An 18,228-nucleotide genomic window follows, 5' to 3' on the forward strand; every position below is an offset into this window, starting at 1 on the left:
TGTGTTACAGGTGGGGCAACTCACGGATGAAGGAAGGAAGCTGAGTTACCTAAGTCTCACAGAGGTTCCATGGTGGAGCCGGTATTCAGGCACTAGGTGGGCTGAGATGAGTGATCGGGGCTGAGAGGCAGTGGTGAGTCGTGGTTGACAGTAGACAGATCCGAGTTTGAAATCCAGTGGCAATACTTAAATACAGAGCTTCTTAACTCTTTATACCCCATTTATAAGATGGGAATAGCAATACTGACATTGCTGGGCTGCAGGTGAGGACTAAATTAGGAAGTATATTTAAGCCCTTTGCTTAAATAGATTAAATATATTTAAGTATATTTAATCTAGTACATAGCAAAAATTCAAAGGTGTTTGGATGTTGGTTGGTTGACTAGACCTAGATTGGATTCACAGGAAGCTTCATAGGTTCTGCCAGCTTTTAAGGAGGAGAGGGTTAGAACTGACCACTCACCATGCCTCTAGCTGTGGCTGGCGACCCTTGCTCACCTGCCTGTTGTCCTTCTGCTGGGCCACAGCAGTAACCCGCCGTGGCTGCAGGGCTCTCCTGGCAGGGTGGGGACTGGCATAGCTTTGTACACCCCCCTCCTCTAGGTCTCAGGGCCTGCCCTAGCTGTTTTCCAAATAAACCATTGGCCAGTGCTTCTCCTGTGGCAGACACTGTTTTGAGGGCTTAACATGTATGAATCAATTTGATCTTCATGCTGCTTTTATAGGATAGATGAGGAAGATTTTTACATTTTAGATTTTACATTTACATTTTACAGATGAGGAAGCTGAGGCACAGAGAAGTTAATGGGCCCATGGTCACATTTCTGGTATGTGGGGAAGCTGGAATCTGAGCCAGTCAGGCTCCATAGTCTGAGTGCTTACCCACTACCTGCACTGCCCCTTGTTGGGAGGATCAGGTCTCTGAGGGGAAGCTCTCTGGTCCTGTTTCAGGCTGTTCTAGCCTTGCATTCCCTCCTAAGAATTCCCACTTTGCTTCTGCCTCTGAACTGAACAACAGAGCAGTTTCTATTCGTCTGTTTGTGGCTTTATTACTCGATGCTTCGCCCCTGGCAGATAAAAGATGTGTCTGAAGTTTTGTGTCCATAGTTCCTGGTTCAGAAGAGTGCTCAGTAAAGGTTTTCAAGGTGAGGAATTAATGAGCAAATGACTGGAAGAATGGCTGAGTAGTTGGCAGAGGGCAGGGCCCAGGACTGTCCTCATGTCTTCTGCAGGGGCCCAGAGAGCAGTGTGCCCTAGGACAGTCGCCTGTATTTGACAGCCTCTGTGCATCAGGATGTGGTGGGCATCCCTCTGCACCCTTGGACTCTTGACCATGAGTGTGGATTAAAGTGACACTTGACTCAACTGCTAGTTATTGCCGAAATAGACCTCAAATCCCATCAGCCTGAGCTGTTATGAACTGAGGGGGGTCTGTGTTGAAATGCCCCAGCAGGCCATTCTGGGAGCTGACTGGTCCCCCGCATTAAGGAGGGGAGTGGTATTCCATGGGAAGCCAGAGCTGGTTGAGCTTGGCTGGAGTGGGGGTTAAGGGGGGTCTTATTGATTTAAGAGGCACAATTTCATGATTGAAAGCTGGAGAGTTGGTACTTATTTTCTTTTTGGATGCCCATTTTGCTTCTCCTGTTTCTATAATGTGCTCTTATATTTTTAGCATAATATTGATTGTTTTTTCCTTACAATAATTCTCAGAGGAGATCTGGAAAATTGAGACATGGTGAAAGAAGAAAAATATCACCGAGATTAGCTTCCAGTGTTAACATTTTGATTGAAGGCCATTTGTATCTTTCTGCTATGCATCACTAAATACATTTTTATTTACTTGATATGTCATTATACATGCAATTGTGTCCCTGTTTGATATTATTGCCTAGGAATTTTCTGTTATTCTAATACTTTTGATGTTATATTATCCTATGTAATTTTCCATTGGTTATATGCGGTCTAATTTATAACCACTCTCTAGATAGCTTTTTTGCTATACAATGAAGTATTCCCTCCTCTCACCCGCCCCAGTTTTAATGAGATATAATTGGCATATAACATTGTATTAAAGTGTACAGCATAATGATTTGATGTATGTATACTGCAAAATGATTACCTCAATAAGCTTAGTTAACGTTCATCACCTTGCATAATTAAATTTTTTTTTCCTATGATAAGGACGTAAGATCTACTCTTAGCAACCTTCAAATATATAATATGGCATTGTTAACTAGTCATCCTGCTGTGTACTACATCCCTAGAACTTACTTATCTTAGAACTGCAAGTTTGTAGTTTACACAATGCAGCCTTTATTAAAAAAATCTTTATCAGACTTTTTTGTTGTCCTGTTCTGTGATTCAGATAGAGTTGGCATCCATGCTTTACCTCTCTGTTTTGAGGATTCCAATGAGATGGGGGTGGAGATACGAGGATTATGGAGGGAGACTTGATCACTGGTAGGTTTTGGTGCTAATATAGGGAGACAGGGGGTTTTCCAGGTGGCATTAGTAGTAAAGAATCTGCCTGCCAATGCAGGAGGCACAGAGAAATGGGTTCAATTCCTGGGTCTGGGAAGATCTCCTGGAGGAGGAAATGGCAACCCACTCCAGTATTCTTCCCTGGAGAATTCCATGGACAGAGGAGCATGGTGGGCCACAGTCCATGGGGTCGCAAAGGGTCAGACACACCTGAGCGCACACAGGGAGACAGCCTGAAGAGGGGTGGTTTGCTAACTTCTTAGTGACCAGGGCATGCATTGATTTTCCTTACTGGTGTTTTCAAATGTTGAGAAGAAGAGTTCGGTTCCCCCACCATTTTCATCTTATTAGTAAAATCATGCGGGCACCTGAATCTCTTCAGTCACAGGAATTTTAAAAAATTAGCACCATGTGTCACAGAATTCCTGGGGTTTAGTCTGAATGGAGGAGCTAGGGATGATTTGCTGGCTTTATTATTCCTTAGGCAGCTTATTATTTTAATGTAATTTTTCTCTGCAGGTTGGGGTTATAATTGAGTGTCTTTGGTAAACCTCTTCTGTTGGGTCCCAGACTTCAGAATCAAGATGTATTACTAGCGCAGCAAATAGCTTTTGAAGTTTCACCACATACCAGGCACCATGCTGAGTGCGAGTATCTATTGATAAATCATTTTCTGTGGAATTTAGTGCAGTGGGCATGATAGCTGTTAATGAAGTGATGGCACAATGAAATGATTAGACACATAAAGCCGTGATATTTATAAGAAGCCCAGTGATGGCAACATAGGGAATACAGGTTGGTCTGGGATGATCAGGGAAAGCTGGTTGGAGGAGTAACGATTAAGCTGGTATCCACAGAAGAGGGAAGGAAGGGAGGTCACTGCAGATGGGAATGTACCAGGGTGGGAAGGAACATGGCCCTGGGAAGAAGAGACAGGAGCTTGTGTGGCTGGAGTGCAGGACGAGGTGGGTAAGAGACAGGAAGGAAAAGCGAATGGAAGCCAACAGAAGCAGGGGCACCAGGCGAATGCCATGGGGTGTTCTGATGGACTCTGCTGAGGACTCAGTTTTGTCTCGAGTCACAGGCTGCGTGACTCTGGGCAAGCCATTGTCTGTGCTCAGAGTTTGACTCTGTGCCTCAGCTTCCTTACCTATAAAATGGGGGAATGCTATTTAGCTCAGGGGTTGTGCAAATAGGTTGTTCATCAGTGTTTCCTGAGTGAATACAGTGTCAGGCACTGGGTATATGATGATTTGTCCCTTTCCCACATGTACCAAGCACTGAGATTGTACGTACTGGCAAACAGTAGACCTAGCACAGCGCAGAGTGTGGCATATGGAACCAGCCTGCCAGGTTGGAATCTCAGAACCATGGACTCCTAGCCTACCTTTTTAGAAAATCATTTAAATTCTGTGAAACTCAGTTTTCTCAAATGTAAAGTAGGAAAAATAGTAATGGCTATTCCTCAGATTATTGTAATTAGAGAATACGTGTAAAGTAGTTAACTCTGCCCTTGTACCATAATATGCCATACACATACTGGCTTTTTATTATTCTGGCTTCTGGAGCTAATGGATGTTTAATGGGATATTATTGTGAACTTGTTAGTGGAGATAGAAATCCCTTACATATTAAGTGGGAGGCTCTTGGTGTTTCTTACTACTTTCTGCTTGTGATTTCGGCTGCTTTGAAAGTGCTTAGATCAGTAGCATCTGAAGTTCTCAGAGAAGGGCCCAGGACCTAACAGTGGACACGTACCTCTCTCCACACAGCAGCACTTGACCTCTGGAGAGTTGGCAGTTCTGAAATGGCAAGTTTCCTCTCTACTTAGAAATGAAAAGCTGACTGTCATTTCAATTTAGCAAGTGTTGCTTTACCTTTCAGGGCAATCTTAACCTCAAGCTTATGTGGGACTCAGGCTAGAAGGATGTGCCATGTCTATAACAAGATTCTGCCATGTGTTGAAATTCTTAGTGTACACATGCTGTGATTACCAAGATGTCACCTGAATTCATCAGTCAAGGCTGCCCTGGTGTGTTTGTACTGTCCTACTTCTGCTGTTTTTGCTCTCTTGACTCACTGATCAGGGGAGAGTTCCTTCTAATACTATGTTGAATAGTTGCTTTCCTGCTGAGACTTTTAGGGAGAGAGGCTTGCAAAGAAAGAGGAATGCTAGGATAATGGAAAACACATGGGTAATGAAAGCTTCAACGTGATCTGCAATGAATGCCCTCTTCTTTCTGTTTCTCCTGTCTAGTAAATGCTTGTTCATCTTTTTGACTCATCCTCAAAGACGCATCTTACGTGATGTCATCCCCAGGCCCCCTTTCTTTTTTTGTGCCTTGGTTTTTATCAAGTAACTGTCTTGCTTATGCAGTTATCGTTGACGGCAGAAATTGTGTTTTGACCTTTTCGCTGGTACCTGGCACAGAGTAAACACAGGTATGTTTGCTGACAACGAAAATCATCACCTTGCTTGCGCTGTATGTCAAGGAAAAGGGAAATGAAGTTGCTTCTAGATGGTAGAGAAGAGCTTGTGAATACCATTGTTTAATTTCTCTCCTGCTCCACTCCTCAGCATCCTCTTTCACCCAGCATGGTTTTAACCGATGGTTAATCATCATATTAGCATTTTTAGTCTTTCTTGAAAATAATCTAAGTAGAGCCATTTGATCCTAGGAAGGAAAAAGCACTTAACCCTTGCTGCTGAGTTAGCACTTCTTAACTAAATCAGGCAAAACCTCTTGAGTATTTGGAATGACATTGTCTTTTCTCTCTCCCTTTTTTTTAAAGTGTAAAATGTTCACTATAAGTGGTGGTTATGTAGGAAATTACCTTGGTGCAATGGTAGCCTCCAAGTATACTCCCAGAAGTCACAAAATTGAAAGGCTCACAGGTAGGCCAAATTCAGGTGCTTGAATCATGTGGCTTATCAAATCAATTAAAAATACCCAGAAGGAAGCAGGGAACCGAGAGTTGCTAGGGGTTGGGTAGGGTAAGGGGAGAAGGATGGGCTAACCCACCGGGTTCCTGGGTTATGCAGTGGTCCTCTATTCAGTCTTTGAGTCTCCTCTCTAATGCTGTGGCTACATGGACAGTATCTGAGGTTATTAAAAAGAGGTTTAGGAGATAGGCGGTGCCTAGCACCAATGGATTCCTCTTAATGGGGAGACTTGGGCAAATGTGCCTGACCACAGCTGTAGTTAACCAGTTAATTTGGTGAGCAGCGATGGATTCTATTAATATTTCTGAGAGAGAGAGTAGAGGCTGGACCAGAATGGGGACAGAACGGGTGTCAGAGATGGATGTCAGATTTAGAGACAACACAGCTGCCGTTCTGAAGGGGGCTATTGTACATTGTGACTTGGTCCTCCCACCCCTTCTGTTTATAAGTGATACTCTTATTCAGTCCTTTTTATCTACATTCAACATACTTATGGTCCACTTACTGGATATATCTTTAGCACATTTCAAAGATTTCTAAATTTCTATCTATATTTAACACGTCTATGAGTTTATCCCAGGTTGGGAAGATCCCCTGGAGAAGGGCATGGCAACCCACTCCAGTATTCTTGCCTGGAAAATCCCATGGACAGAGGAGCCTGGAAGGCTACAGTCCATGGGGGTCACAAAGAGTCAGACACAACTGAGCAACTAACACAGACACACACACACACATGAGTTTTATTTTTTTTTCCATTTATTTTTATTAGTTGGAGGCTAATTACTTTACAGTATTGTAGTGGGTTTTGTCATACATTGACATGAATCAGCCATGGAGTTACATGTATTCCCCATCCCGATCCCCCCTCCCTCTCTACCCGATCCCTCTGGGTCTTCCCAGTGCACCAGACCCAAGCACTTGTCTCATGCATCCAACCTGGGCTGGTGATCTGTTTCACCCTAGATAATATACATGTTTCGATGCTGTTCTCTCGAAACACATGAGTTTTATAAATCCCACTTATTCTTCTTGTTCTCTCTAGAAGAACTGAATATTCTCAAATAATGCAGCAAACACACGTTGTAGTGGCTCCATACATATAGAAGTGTAATATTCATGATAGGTTCTCACTAACTGGTTTTCATCAGTTGCCCCTTTAACTCTAGGGGAAAAAAAGCAGGCTACTGCAAAATAGGTGACATACACTGTTTTCAGAAATTGATCACAGTGTTTATTGTTGTCTCAGAAAATTGGCAGAAAAATGATGGAACCTGGGTTTTTTATAGATGGGAAATGCCCTCAGCACCATCTTGCTATGTGACTTAGGAGCAGGGGAAACTGATTCACAGAACTGTTGCACTAGGAGACAACTTGGAGACCATGGAGTTCAATGGTTTAAATTTTAAGATGTGTGTGAGGATTAGAAAGGTCAAGTGTCTTATCTAAGATCACACAGCTTAGTTATCTGCAGAACTTAGTCTTCAGTTCTTTGAAACCTGGTCCAATTATTATTGTAAAAGGAGTAGGATTTCTTATATTTTTTAGTGGCTGAAGTATGGTAAACATTTATTTGAAATAGCTTTACTTAAAAAAAATGAAAATGTACATAAAATCTCAACTTATCAAAGTAGATGTTTCTGTTTTTTTTTTTTTTTTTTTAACATTTCACTCTAAGTGTTAATGGGATCTCTTTACTTCAACATGCCAATTATTTACAATGAGAAATGAGAAAAGCCAGTAAAAGACATATTCAGCTTTCTAGGAGGGTTGGGCTGGATTAGTGCATTAGCTGGAGTGTCCTACAAAGAGGAATAGGCTGAACTGGCACTGGAAATCATTTTAGTTTGATAATCACTTAAGAAGTACTCATTTATCTCCTAGTTGTCCAAAAGGTATCATGCTATTTTCTGACTATAATATTTGTGGTTACTTGAAGTTTATATTTCCATAAATATAACAGGAAAGCAACATTCCTGACTTTCCTATGAATGATCCCATTGTCTACGTGGTAATGCTGTTCCCACCACCTCCATGCCACATCATTGCACTGGGTTTAGGGCAGCCAAGAATGGAGAAGAGACTTGTTTGATACTGTATGATATCAATTATGTGCAATTTAAAACCAATACAAATGAATACACATGCAAAATAGAAACAAACTCAGATTTAGGGGTTTCACTTGTGGCTCAGTGATAAAGAACCTGCCTGCCAATGCAGGAGATGTAGGTTCGATCCTGGGTCAGGAAGATCCCCTGGAGGAGAAACTGGCAACCCTCTCCAGTATTCTTGCCTGGAGAACCGCATGGGCAGGGGAGCCTGGCAGGCTACAGTCCATGGGGTCACAAAGAATCAGACCTGACTTAGCAACTATGCAGATACACAATGGAAAATATATTAGTTAATTAATTCAATAATCTTGATTGAATGCCTGTTTCCTGCCAGCCACTATGAACTGTGGATGCAACAGGGAATAAATAAGTAAGTCTGCACTCATGATGCTTACAGTCGAGGGAGGAAAGAAAGGAAGTAAAGTAAGAAACATGGAACAAGGTTATGGTAAGTGACACAAGGAAATAATTGATCACAGTACATGATAGTTGGGGAAATCACCAGAGTGGCATATAAGACATTAATGGGGGTTTTGTTGGAGGGAGTGACCAAAAGGTTGCATATGCAGTGAGAGATGGAGAAGGGAGAGGTAGGCAAGAGTTAATTTGTGTGTGACCATGCAGGCCATGCTGAGGAGCCTGATTTCACCCTGGGAGCAATGGGAAGCCAGTGGAAGGTTTTATGCAGCAGATGGAAGTGGCCCTGGCTTCTGCTTTAAGCAGGGCGCTTGGGCTGTGTGTGGGTGACAATGGAGGGAAAGCAGCGTGGAGACCTTGAGGATGCTATTGGAGAGATGATGGCAGCTTGAACAAAAGTTTAAGAGTGGGGCCAGGAAGAAATAAACAGATGCCAGCTGCCGGAGCCCTCATGATATGTCCTTGGATTGAATACAGAGGGTGGAGAAAAAGAAAAAATTGAGGACAATTTTGACCTTAGAAAGTGGGTGGTTCCATTTGCCAAGACTGGGAAATCTAGGGGATAGTAGAGGGTCATTGGAGAGAAAAAGAGCTCAGTGGTGGATACAACTTGAAATGATATTCGATGTGCACATGGAGATAGTCAGGAGGACGTTGCATATATGAGTCTGTTACTTAAAGGAGAGGTTAGGGTTGCAGATGTAAAATTTTGGGGTCATTGGCCATCAGATTTGATCATATCCCTCAAGGAAAATTGAGAGGTGAGGACACCCATAACTAGTCTGATATTCATCGTTCCCCCAGTTGGCCTGCTGATTAATCATGGCCCTCTTTTCACTGGGCTTAAGCTTCAGAATCCTCTATGAGCTCTCTAGGCAGCCACCACCAATCAGTTGAATCCTAACTGATGAGTAAAGAAGGAAGTAGCAAAGAGGAAAAAAATAAATCTAGATGTTAATCTCAACCAAGACTTTTTACCTGGCACTAAATTCTAGGTGAAACTGATTGCAAGGCTCTTTGCCCAGCAGTAATAATAATAAAAGTAACATTAACAAACATTGGCTAATGGTCTCTAGTTTGCAGAGTGATTTGTCCATACATTTAATAGGTTTTGAATATCTTTATGGAAAGTCCCATCACTTCATGGCAAATAGATGGGGAAAAAGTTGAAACAGTGACAGATTTTATTTTCTTGGGCTCCAAAATCACTGCAGATGGTGACTGCAGCCACGAAATTAAAAGACTTACTCCTTAGAAGGAAAGCTATGACCAACCTAGACAGTGTATTAAAAAGCAGAGATATCACTTTGCTGACAAAGGTCTGTCTAGTCAAAGCTACGGTTTTTCCACTAGTTATGTATGGATGTGAGAGTTGGACCATAAAGAATGCTGAGAACTGAAGAAATGATGCTTTCAAATCATCAATCCTAAAGGAAATCAATCCTGAATGTTCATTGGAAGGACTGACGCTGAGGTTCTGGTACATTGGCCACCTGATGCGTAGAGCTGATGCATTGGAAAAGACCCTGATGCTGGGAAAGATTGAGGGCAGGAGGAGAAGGGGATGACAGAGAATGAGATGGTTGGATGGCATCACCGACTCAATGGACATGAGTTTGAGCAAACTCCGGGAGATAGTGAAGGACAGGGAAGGCTGGTGTGCTGCAGTCCATGGGGTCATAAAGAGTCTGACATAACTTAGCAGCTGAATAACAGCAACAATGGATAATCTTTGGCTAGAATTTTGTAAAAGGCATAGAAGTATTCCCTAAGTGACTCATATCAGCCCTTGGCAGAAGCCCGACAGCATACCACTTAGTAGTAAAGTAGGCAGGAAGGCAAATGACACTCAGGTAGGTGTTCTGTGGGTAGACTGTTCTTGAGTTGGGTCATTTCTTAGTAGAGGACCAACCTTACTTCTGGGGACATAAAAAGATTAGTCACAACCTAAAAGTTGAGTTCAGTTCAGTCGCTCAGTCATGTCCGACTCTTTGCGACCCTGTGGACTGCAGTATGCCAGCCTTCCCTGTCCATCACAAGCTCCTGGAGCTTACTCAAACTCATTATGTTTTATTCACTGGAAATTTTTAGGACTTAAGCCTGGGAGGCAGCACCTCAATTAACCCTTAGGGAACTGCTCCAAGGAGGCGAGGAGAGGGGCCAGGTTATGTAGAAATTTTGCAACAAAAGGTAGGTAGTTTGAAGTCAAAAGATTATTTTAAATTAAAGAAAACCAAGTTAAGGAATTTAGTGCCTTTCTATGTATGGAAAGATGCAAGAGTCTGGGCTCCCTGAAATCATTCCTACACACCTCACATATCTGGGGGCCAGTATCCTGTTTTCCCATCTTGAGGTTCCTCAGGGGAAACTGTGGGGAGTGGCTGTAGTCTGATGGCTGCTATTAATAGCAGAGATTCTTCCCTTCCTGAATTCCCTCACCTGCTCACCCGCTTCCAGTTCACCTTCCGAAGGGCTCACTACCTTACCTTCTGCGGTGGCTGCAATTGCTGTTGACTGTGCATTGTTTACTGACACGGCAGGAAATAATTAATTTCTCACTTCCCACCATCTGTAACCTAAACTCCTACATCTGGAAGACTGTGTTCTTTTCTGTGCTGCAAACTTGAAATGGCAATGTGTAGGATTATAGGCGATGTAGCTGGGGGCAGGGGGTACTGTGAGGCATCAACCTAGTCTATCCCCCTCATTTTGCAGTTGAGAATACTGAGGTCTGAGGTCAAGAATTTGAGGGTTTCTTTTTGTTTAAAAGCCACTCTTTAGAATGAGGTGGTTCAAGGTTCTAATACGAGTCTGTGATATTGCTTGGGCGACATGGCCTTTGTAGTTCTATGTTTTTCTTTTCTTTTAAAAAACTCTTTATACAGTTTTTAAAGGTTTCTTTCCATTTACAGTTACCACAGAATCGTGGCTATGTTCTCGTGTTGCACAGTACATTCTTGAGCCTATATTACACCGCATAGTTTATACCTCCCCTCTCCCACCCCGTATAGTCACTCCCCCTCCCCTCCTCTGGTGACCACTAGTTGATTGTCTGCGAGTCTGCTCCTTTTTTGTTATATTCACTAGATTATTGTATTTTTTAGATTCCACAGATGTGATATCGTATAGTATTTGTCTTTTCTCAGTCTGGATTATTTTACTTAGCATAATGCCCAGGTCCATTCATGTTTCTGCAAATGGCAGTATTTCATTCTATTTTTATGGCTGAGTAGGATTCCATTGTATGTACACCACAGCTTCTTTACCCGTTTGTATGTTGATGGACACTTAGTTTGTTTCCTGTATTATCTTGGCTATTGTAAGTAATGCAGTTTTATAATATGTTTTTCAAGGGTTCCTCAGGCAGTCCTGGAGAAATACCCAAGTAGTTAGCATATGTATCACTGTATCACCCTACCGCTTGCAGAGGACATTGACATGAGAGAAGGCCACCAATCCTCTGAATACTTTTCTCTAATTCCAGTGCCTTGGTGCCCACTTTCTGGTGCCAGAAAGTATAGTGTAAAATAGTGGTGTGACACCCAGTTTTATCATGACAAGGGTGAGTCTGAGTTTGAAATGAGGGATCTCTCTCATTATGCGGATGTTGCAGAAAGAAAGATTCCTGTCTAGGAGCAGGATTCGCTGAACTCACACACTTCTAGACCTGCTGAATTGGCCTAAGCTTTAATAAATATTTCATGAGGACAGTCATCTACTGGATGTGCACAGAAATTCCAGGCACGCTGATGGATCCTGAGCATGCCTTGTATTTATTCTTTTAGCAAAAGCACAGTTGTCTGGCATTATTAGCTCTAGTAAATCTCTCCTGGTCACAAAGCCAGAACATATTTCCCTAGATGTGTGTGGAGAGAGAGAAGCTGAGGCCACAGGAAATGGGAAATGAGAGCCTGCTGAGTGGCCCTGGATGCTATTAGACTCAGGATTTTCTGAATTTTGGACCCCATTTATCTGACTGCCTCTCACCCTATTTTCAGCAACCTAATCTGTTTGCAGCAGGCCAAATTGCTCCCTGTCCCATCAAAATCCCTGTCAGAAAATCACTGACTGGCCAATTGTGGACTTGTCAAAGTGACAAGTGGGCACGATGGCCGGGACAGCATTTCCGGGCTTTGCCTTGAGTGTGGGCAGCCATGTGGATTGGTGGGCGGCACCTGAAAATGGAAACTATTGACAAGAAGGGCAAAGGGGAAAGGGACCCTGGATCCTCCAGACAAGGCATTTTTAACTGACTGACTGTCCTCCTTTTCCTTCTCATATTCCCTCTCCTCTTTTCCCATCTGTATTTCTTCTTACCCCTTCTCCTCCTCCTTGACCCCTTAGATGCAGAAAGAGAGATCCATGCAGCCCCTCATGTGAGTAAGAAATTAATTCAGCTGTTCCGGAATAAGAGTGAGTTCACCTTTCTGGCCACTGTGCAGCAGAAGCCATCGACGTCAGGAGTGATCCTTTCCATTCGAGAACTGGAACACAGGTAAGAAAGTGCCGTCTACGTCTCAAGATCTACCTGGAATTCATGCACTACACAAAATGTAAAGGGTGCAATTCCAGGAAAATGTTTGGCTGGATGAAACCTTGCGGCTGTTGAACATATTCATGGACTTAACTTTGCGTTAAGAATTTACTTTGGGTGAAGTGGCTTTCTTGTTTACCCTGCAAGGACTACTCGTGAGTGTCTTTCTCACCTAATAGACTTCACTCATATAAAACCACATTCTATCCATCAGATTTAGGTCACCAAGTTAATTAGTTATATTTACCAACAGCTTCCAATAGAGCTTCATTGAGTTTATTTTATAGTAACTGTGCTTGATACTGGGAATATTAAGATGGATAGTATAGAATTTTTATTCTAAGGATCACATCACAGAAGTTAGTAGGGAAGGAAGGACAAACTATGTCCCCATTAGTAGGACAAATGAATGTTGTGAAGAAGTGTAGATGCAGTGCTGGAAACTTGTGTTTCGGGGATCAAAGTAGCTGCTGTTGATTCTACTAAGCTTTGTCTTAAGCCAAGAAAGGATGATGGTTGATAAGGAAATCAAGTGAGTAGATATTTGGCAGGCTGTATCGGAGGGAGTACGGAATAGGAAGAAAAGCATTCCAGAAAGAGGTTGTTGTGATTTGAGGATGGAACAGGTAAGTGGTTTGCATGTAAGTGTGTGTGGGGAAGGGGCTGAGATGTTTGGGTAAGTCAGCGATGGGTGGTGTTACAGAGGCAGGCAGAAAGTCAGATCCTTTCAAAGCTTTGATGCCATGTCACAACTTGAACCAAAGACCCCATAGATAATGGGAAGGCATATAAGGGTTTTCATTTTGAAAGGTCCCTCTGTTAGGGAATTTGAAGTAATTAGATAATCTAAGATGAGGTATAAGGGCCTCTCTGGGATATACTGGTAAGCTGGAGCAAAGCAGAAGGAGAGGGGAGAAAGACTGTTTCCACAAGCCTCTGTTCGCTGAGAGCCCCCTCTCTTGGCCCCCATAAGTGTGCCAAACCGGAAGCTTGTTCTGCAGCCAGAGCTCCTGGGCAAGTAAGTAGGCCTCCCTCTCAAAAAGACCTGGGGTATGTTTCGATCTGCTGTGTATGCAGTGCCCTGGGAGTGGTAGCCTGCCAGGGACTGTCTCGTCAACTGTTACAGTTCCAGGGGATCCAGGAGCTTGGCTCCAGGGTTGGGCAATGAAAGGTGTCCCTTTCAGCTGTAAACAAACCAACCAACCAACCAACCCAGGGCACTGGTTTGTGCAAAAGCTCTCTGTATACTGACCCGCCTGGAGTTGGCAGAGGGAGGACTCCAAGATGGTACGGCTGCCTGTCTTCCTCCTGGAGAGTGTTACGGCAGGCCCCTGAATATGTCTGTTAGATTAGATGCCTTCCCCTCAAGCCAAGGAGAAGGCAACCGCAACCCACTCCAGTACTCTTGCCTGGAAAATCCTATGGACGGAAGAGCCTGCTCGGCTGCAGTCCATGGCGTTGCGAAGAGTCAGACACGACTGAGTGACTTCACTTTCACTTTTCACTTTCATGCATTGGAGAAGGAAATGGCAACCCACTCCAGTGTTCTTGCCTGGAGAATCCCAGGGATGGGGGAGCCTGGTGGGCTGCTGTCTATGGGGTTGCACAGAGTTGGACACGACTGACTAAGCCACTGCTTTATTGTAAGCAAATGAGCTGCCTCTGACCTGGGCCCCCGAGGTGGGTGGATCCCAGGTTCAAGCTGTTTCTCAGATCATTATAGCTTTGAGGGTCCTGGGAACGGGAATCCCTTTGGTTTTCAAAGCTAGGAGTTGTGGGAGGCTTGTCTCTTAGGTGTAGGTCTTAAGAACTGGGGTGCCTATTGGAGAGTTCAAACTTTTTGCCCCTTAAAAAGAAGTTCTAGGTTTTTAATTTCTCCTGACTGTGGGTCTCTGAATGAGGGTGGAATTTATGGTGAGATTATGTCCCACCCTCTCCTATCTGCTTCAGTGTAATTTTTTTTTTCTCATTTGCCCACATCCTTAGCCAGTCTTCAGGTTTTCTCCAGAGGCAGTTGTTCCATTGGTAGCTGTAGACCCAGTGTGCCAATTGAGGGAGGTGTATTCAGGATCTTCTTAAAGTCACCATCTTGGATCGGAACCTCCCTGCCAGTTTTAATGTAATACCAACTTTATGTTAATCCTCTGAAAATACTTATGAAGCACCTACTCTGTTCTAGGTGCTATGCAAGATTTTTGTGGGGAAATGAAAGAAACAAAATCTAAGCGTTTGGTGTGGGAAGCAGGGCATGACCACACAAAAAAAACTAAGGAATAAAAAAGAGCTATTAATAGAAAAGCATTACACTGGCGTTATAAGGCAGTGTGTAGCTAATTTCAAGATTATGTGACTCCCCCAGACTGATTCTGTGCCCCCTCCTTTCCTAGCGGACAGTGGTGGGAGAACGCTGGAATCCCCAAGCCTAGGCAGCAGTCACTGCCCAGGCAGAGGGTGGCAAGAGTTACTGGGTGGAGCATGCGGGAAGGGTGGGAGCAGCTGAACCAGTGGCTGAGAACTTGGCCCAGGGAGGTGGCGGGTGGTGGGACGCAGGGCTGCTATGAACCGAGCCTGCCCACTGTGTGCTCCACAGTCCCCCCAGACCTCACTTAGGAAATGCAGTCAGAGGTAAAATTACTAAGAATTTCAAGACAGTGACTACAGACTATTAAACCAGAAGCGTGGGGCCCTTCCGAGGGCAGAATCCTGTGCAGATACACTGGTCACGTGCCCATGAAGCCGCCCCACCTTGACCTGGCTGCGGACATGATGCCACCCTCCCTGACCCCATCAGATCGCTTGTGTAGGTTCGGTGTGCCCTTCACCTGCCTTCGATGGACTCTGTTTCTGAAGGTTGGCACCTGACAACTTGCCTCAGAGCATTGGACATCAGCTTCTGTAGCCTCTTCATCCTACTATACTCAGAGTGGAAGTGTGTGGGAGTTCACTCCATCCCCAGGCTGCCTGAAGTCAACGATTGACTCGTGAGCATGGAGTATGGAAGCCTAGTCTCTTGCCCTTGGATGCCTGGAGACCAGTCAGTCTCTGAGGCTTCATTCATCCCCCAGAGTGACCAGGAAACAGGCTGAGGCTGTTTCACTCCCTCCCTCTCCTGGGAGCACTTCTTTAATAGATCACTTGCTCTTATATTCTCATGTCAGAGTCTATACTGGGTAACCAGAGTTCAGTAAACCTTTCTTGAACTACTTTTTGATATGTCAACCTAAATAGGCAAAAAATGATGGAAAGGTGTTAGGTTCCGTGAATTCGGTATATTAAGTTAAGGAAGACGACCTAGACGGGAGACTCCTGAACAGGTTGAGTTTCGCAGATAAGGGAAAGGGAAGGGTACTGAGTAGGGAGAACAGTGTGGACAGTCTAACGGGGGAGAAATTAAGGAAACAGAATTCTTTTTTTTTTTTTGGTGAAGAGGAAAGAGCAGAGAATAGACCAGTTTGGCTGGAGCCGAGGGTCTTTTCATGCACATTTCCAGCAGAGGTGAGGACCAGCTGTTCTGTGTCTTTTCAGTGGCTAAGTTTGTCCTCAGCCTCAGAGGGATGTGATGGACCCTGAGCCTTCAGTGAGGGTGCTGCCGGCAGTATAGTGAGCTGGCTGTTTCTGGGTCAGCCTGGGGAAAGCAAGCTGGCGTATGTGTTGGTGAGCAGGTATGGGTTAGAGTCCCTGTGTTCTGTAGGTTGGGAGAAAGCGCAGGTTTCTTGCCCAAGGGTGGAGATGTCAAGCCAGTCTCAGCTTCACAGACTTGGGAAGGTCATGTCCTTGCCTCACTGGCTTAGGGCTTGAGTGTGAGGGCCTCCTCCGCTTGAGGGTCATACAGATGTCCAGAAATAGAATGTATGGTGTCTTCAAATGCTTCTCAGGGGAAGCAGAGAGCTTCCCAAAGCAGGTGAGAAGTGAGTGGAAAGGCAGCCGATATAGGAGAGCTCCAGAGTCAGATGTCGTGGAGCCTGGAGTTTGACTTTTAGCTTCGCCATAGCTGCCATGGAATGTCTCGGAACCTCAATTTCCTTGTCTGTAGATGGGGATAATCATCTACTTTGCAGGGTGGTGGTAAGCATGAAAAAAGAGAGTGTATGTTAAGTGCACAATTCTTAAAAAATATATTTCCTTTCTTTGTCGAATCCTAAGTCTTGAAACACTATTTTATGGGTTTCTCTTTTGGAATCTAAAAAAATCCATATCTTATTTTAAGAAAGGTTTTGAAAACCCTTTTGGTGTCATGTAGAGTCATCTGAGGCTCCCTTTTCTTACTTTCCTGGCAGGTTTCTAATAGAACCTGAGGATCATTGAATGGAAATCATGTGACTATTTTTCATTGTAATAGGAAGACCTCAGGTCTTGACTCAAACAAAATAAATGGGGAAATATAAAACATTCCCCTCCACTTCTTAATTCTATGGTGCCTTCCTCCATGTTTGTTTAGTCTAATCAAGGGGAAGTATTACTATAAAGGATTAACTCTGAATCTGTAATACACTTGGCTTTAGGTAATAAAGATCTGGTTTTCATTACCTCCCATAGAAATCTCACACCTCTTAGCTGTCACTCCACCATCTCCTCATCATTCCCCCAGCCTTTGGCAATAGTCTTCAGTCTCTATGGATTTGCCTATTTGTGCATTTTATATAAATGGAGTCATACAATATGTGGTCCTTTGTAGGGGCTTGTTTTATTTAGAATGTTTTCAAAGTTCTTTCATGTTGGTAGTGTGGGCCAGTAGTTCATTTCATTTTATTGCAGAATAATATTGTGTTGTTTGGATACACCTTTTATTTATCCAATCATCAATTGATGGGGCTTTGGAGTTGTTTCCTCTTTTTGGCTATTATGAATAATGCTGCTATGAGCTTTCCTGTAGAAATTTTTGTGTGGACACATATTTTTATTCTCTTGGTATTTAAGTAGGAGTAGACTTGCTGAATCAAGTAGTCACTATGTTTAACAGCTTTGTGGAATTGTCAGACTGTCTTTCAAAGTGCCTGCACCATTTTACATTTCTACCAGCAGTGTATGAGAGTTCCAATTTCTCCACATTCTTGTTAATGCTCGTTATTACCTCTCTTTTTGATATAGTCATCCTAGTAGATGTGAAGTGATATTGCATTGTGACTTTTTATTAACTGCAGTGCAGTTACTTTATAATGTTATGTTTCTGGTGTATGCAAAGTGAATCAGCAGTATGTATACACGTATCCCCTCTTTTTTGAATTTCCTTCACATTTAGGTAACCACTGAGAATTGTTGAGTATTGGTCCCTTAGATATACAGTATGTTCTCTGCACTGTGGTTTTCATTTAGATTTTCCTGATGGCAGATAATGTTGAGTATCTTTTCGGGCACTTACTGGCTGCTATATATCCTCTTTGGAAAATTGTCTATTCAGAGCATTTGTCCATTTCTAATTGGGTTGTTTGTCTTTATGATTTTGTATTAGTTGTTTTATAGGTATAAGTCCCTTATTACATATGATTTATAGATCTCCCCCCCGCCATTCTGTAGATCCTATCATTTTCTTCATGATATACTTGGAGGCAAAAAAGTTGTTAAATTTGATGTTCAGTTTTTCTTCTGTTGCTTGTACTTCTTTTCGAAGAAACCATTGCCTAATCCTGAGTCTGAAGATTTACTGCATATGATTTCTTTACAGAGTTTTATAGGCTTAATACTTATGTTTAGATCTTTGATAGATTTTGAGTCAGTTTTATATGTGGTGTGAGGTAGTGGTCCAA

The 18,228-nt window shown here is 43.3% G+C and overlaps 1 protein-coding gene across 2 annotated transcripts in view; it reads left to right on the forward strand.

Annotated features, from left to right (window-relative positions):
* Positions 1–18,228, forward strand: part of NELL1 (neural EGFL like 1) — a 1,025,511-nt gene that overhangs the window by 96,789 nt on the left and 910,494 nt on the right. For both annotated transcript variants that reach the window (XM_061158429.1, XM_061158435.1), the window contains exon 3: positions 12,295–12,445. In XM_061158429.1, coding sequence (XP_061014412.1) covers positions 12,295–12,445 — 151 coding nt within the window. The remainder of the gene's footprint in view (positions 1–12,294; positions 12,446–18,228) is intronic.

Source organism: Dama dama, chromosome 2 (genome assembly GCF_033118175.1).
Source record: "Dama dama isolate Ldn47 chromosome 2, ASM3311817v1, whole genome shotgun sequence".
Taxonomy (NCBI): domain Eukaryota; kingdom Metazoa; phylum Chordata; class Mammalia; order Artiodactyla; family Cervidae; genus Dama; species Dama dama.